The sequence below is a fragment of the Antennarius striatus genome, chromosome 22 (genome assembly GCF_040054535.1).
Source record: "Antennarius striatus isolate MH-2024 chromosome 22, ASM4005453v1, whole genome shotgun sequence".
Taxonomy (NCBI): Eukaryota; Metazoa; Chordata; class Actinopteri; order Lophiiformes; family Antennariidae; genus Antennarius; species Antennarius striatus.
The window spans coordinates 11,736,836-11,740,483 of record NC_090797.1 but is presented as its reverse complement, the minus strand read 5'-3'; the positions used below and the strand labels follow the sequence as shown (position 1 = coordinate 11,740,483).

At 43.8% G+C, this 3,648-nt stretch overlaps 1 protein-coding gene across 1 annotated transcript; it reads left to right on the top strand.

Annotated features, from left to right (window-relative positions):
* The first annotated feature begins 409 nt into the window (after window positions 1-409).
* phlda1 (pleckstrin homology-like domain, family A, member 1) lies at window positions 410-2,802 on the top strand. Its single transcript, XM_068307109.1, has 2 exons — window positions 410-1,244; window positions 2,548-2,802. Exon 1 carries the CDS (start codon window positions 743-745, stop codon window positions 1,202-1,204), a length of 462 nt encoding a protein of 153 aa, XP_068163210.1. The 5' UTR covers window positions 410-742; the 3' UTR covers window positions 1,205-1,244; window positions 2,548-2,802.
* Window positions 2,803-3,648: the final 846 nt, after the last annotated feature.

Genomic DNA, 3,648 nt, shown 5'->3' with positions numbered 1-3,648 from the left:
TTAAATGTTTCTGAAGAACGATAATCCCAAGCAGACCTCAAACTCTACTGAGGCTTGGTTCAAGAAGTCAGGCATCATCCTAGAGGCCGACAATCGCTGACATGCCTCAAATATCGTAGAAAATCTCTGGTTGGATTTAAAGAAGTTTCATTCCTCAACACTCATTCATTTACTTGGTAGAACCACTTTTAAGTTAAGTAGATCTACCAAGTAAATTGAACTGGAATCCTTTGTCCCTGAGGAATGGGTGAAGATCCCTTTGGAACACTGTCAGATTATGTTTATTGGCTACATGTCTTGACGGTCTCTAGAGAACTAGAATAAAAGTGAAAGTGTTTTGTGTTATATTTTGATGAAAAACAACACTTCATATCCACTTTGAACGTTTCTATTTGATTGGGTTAATTCCTGATGAATATGTTTCAAATGAACACACGGCTTACAGAACAGGTTTACTTCTAACTGTTTCTTCCACATCAGACACTTCATTAGAGAGGGGCTGTTTGTTTGGCGCGTCAGAAGACTGCTTGCGACTGAGGGGGGAGGCGCACCTCTCCAACAGTCCCTACCCCCCCCCCCTTGATTGCCTCACATACAGCGGCCAGCAGCCAGACAGACAGGCAGGCAGGTCTGCAGCGGCTCATGCCCTCACCCGCTCCGGGATAGTGGAGACGCGTCACCGTCCAGTCAGTCGAGCAGCCGGGGAGGAGGAAGCGTGAAAGGCGCGGAGGGGGGGGGGAAGATGCTGGAAAACGGCAGGAAGGTGTTCAAAGAGGGTCTGCTGGAGAAGAGGAGCGACGGGCTGCTGCAGCTGTGGAAGAAGAAGCACTGCGTCCTGACCGAGGACGGGGTCCTCCTGCTGCCGCCCAAACAGCACGACCAGCCGCATCACCAGCAGCCGCACTACGGCGGAGGGGACTCGGGCAAAATCAAGGAGCTGCACTTCGCCAACATGAAGACGGTGGACTGCGTGGAGCGGAAAGGCAAGTACGTCTACTTCACGGTGGTCATGACCGAGGGGAAGGAGATCGACTTCAGGTGCCCGCAGGATGAGGGCTGGAACGCGGAGATCACGCTGCAGATGGTCCAGTACAAGAACCGACAGGCGATCCTGGCCGTCAAGTCCACCCGACAGAAGCAGCAGTTGCTGGTGGTGCAGATCCCCGGACAGAAGACGGTCCGCAGCGCGCCCAACGTGGCGTGACCTGCGGCGAGTCCCCGCCAACAGTGGCGCGCCATCAACGGTAAGAGGGACTGAGGGGCTCCCAGGGCTTGGGGACCACCCAGGGATCCCCTAAGGATCCCCGGATTACGGGGAATTCAACAAAAAGCTGAAACCATCCAAGAATGAGGACGTCTGCATATATTACAGTCCTCAATCCCAGACCAGACCTTCATCATAAAACCAACCAGAGAAAAAGTGGATTCTTTTGAAAGAAAAGTTTGGGAGCGTTTGACATAGGCCCATCTGGTCCAGGAGGTGTGCCCCTTCACAGAACATCCATTCCCAGGAAGGTTGTCTTTAAAACCCGGGGGGGGGGGGGTATCTAACTCAAATTACATGTCGTGTAATTCTTCATTATCCAGTATGGAGACAAAATTCAGTTTTAAACATTTGAAACTCATCAGATATAAATCAGACACTCAAATTTGAAGACACGCAGTAAGGAGAATCACAGCTGCTTCTCAGTGTATTCAAATTCACTGGCTTCCAAATAAATTGGAGGTTCACTTGTGGGTTTGATTTTTGCGTTTTACCATAACTAAAGGAAAACCTTCATCTGAATACATCGTGTCATGTTGCCGACCTGCTTTGAACCTGCAGGACTCAAGTGAAACAACTTTGGAATACATGGATATTTAAGCTGATAGTTTTTTTTAAAGAAGAGATTCATGTTTTTTTAATAGCATTATTTTTACTTTTGTGCAACTATTGATTTTCAAAAACACAATTTCCAATTAATTAATTAATTGACTTGCAAATGACCCAGTGATTAATTTTTGTGTTCAAACCTCCAACCACTAGGAGGCAGAGCTGAAATCTTGTACGTTATTAATGCACTAAAAGAAGACACGCATGTGAAACAATAGATTATTTAACTTCGATTAATGAGCATATTGTGCAATTGATACATATATGACTAAATTCTTTCCAATAAATTTTACAAATAGTAAATTTTAAATCTAGATTTTTATTCCAACAAAGTGATACTTAGATTGTAGTTTTTTTCTCATATTTGTTTCCTTTTTGAAAGGTAAATACATCAAGCGACTGTAACAAGTTCAGATGTGTGGAATTTTTTTTTTTTTTTGCTGTTTGACCAGAGGAGGGGTTGCAGTTCAGGGTGGGTATAAAGGGCTAGGATCGAGACCACCAGTTGGCTGCATGTTGTGAGGCTCTCCCATGTTGTTTATTTGGTTTAGAAATCCATCCTCTGAGAAAGATCAGATGAAATTGAGTCCATGCTTCAAGCGGCGTTAGATTTTTGTTGCCTCCTGTGTCGGATGCCAGCAGTGAGCAGTCTGTCTAACTGATTGCATCCACAGGTTAATTGGACGCTCGACTGAAGGATGGAATATGGAGCCAGGCTGCGTCTCCCCTCACCGCTTCGCCATCAAGCTCCATCCTCAAGTGGAACTCTGCCCCCCTCCCGTCCCCCTTTTCAATACAGAGACTGATTTCACAAAGGACTAATGGACAAAAAGCATTTGAGAAAAAAAAAACCTGTATTCCACCATGTGACGGGATCCTACCTTATTTATTATATGTATATATATTTTCTATAAAACATATAAGCTGTTGATGGATGTTCAGCGTGGTTGTTGTGAACAAAGTGAACAGAAATGCTCACGGGTTCATTGCTTAAATAATACACACCAACTTCATTGGGAATAAGATGACATATAATTATCTTGATGGTTGCTGTAGGTTAGATAAAATATTGTCTTTTGTCAACCGAACCAAAGAATCATTATGTCATAGTTCACTTTGTGCATTGTTACAGTTCAGAATATACTGCAGTTATATGATGAGATACCTGCATGACCTATTTATTTATGATCCACAGGACATCTTCATGATTTCTCAGAACATATCAATAATTTTCTCTCATTTTATTTGTTCGAAAGTCCAAAAACAGAAAAGCTTGTGAGATCGCACAATCTCATTCCCCTCAGTTAGTTTCCGTGCTGATGCAGACAAGCTTGATTTATAAAGTATCACACAACAGACAGAATTTATGTTTTGATCATTTTGAAGAGCAGAACTGCTTTTTCTAGTAAATCGTTATGGGCGATGATGAAGAATAAGTTCAAGCAGGACTTTAAATCAATAACCAATGAGAAACAAGAAACTAAATGACAACAGACTTTCTGCTGACTCGCCACACGTGGCATCATCAAACTGCAGCACTCTGGGTTCTTAATCTCTACGGTGCCCTAAGGCTAGAATAAGGACCCTATTAGTGTTTTCATGCCACACATTCATGATGTTTGTGTTTTCCTGGTCCAGGGGGTGTTATGTAGCTTAAAACTCTTCAGGCCGATGAAAGGGTGTTCCATCAGCATAGAGCTCAGCTTCGTGGTTCTGTTTCTTGGCTCCCATCAGCCTCTTTTTAAACTGCTTGCTTAAAGCAGGACGGGTTTTTA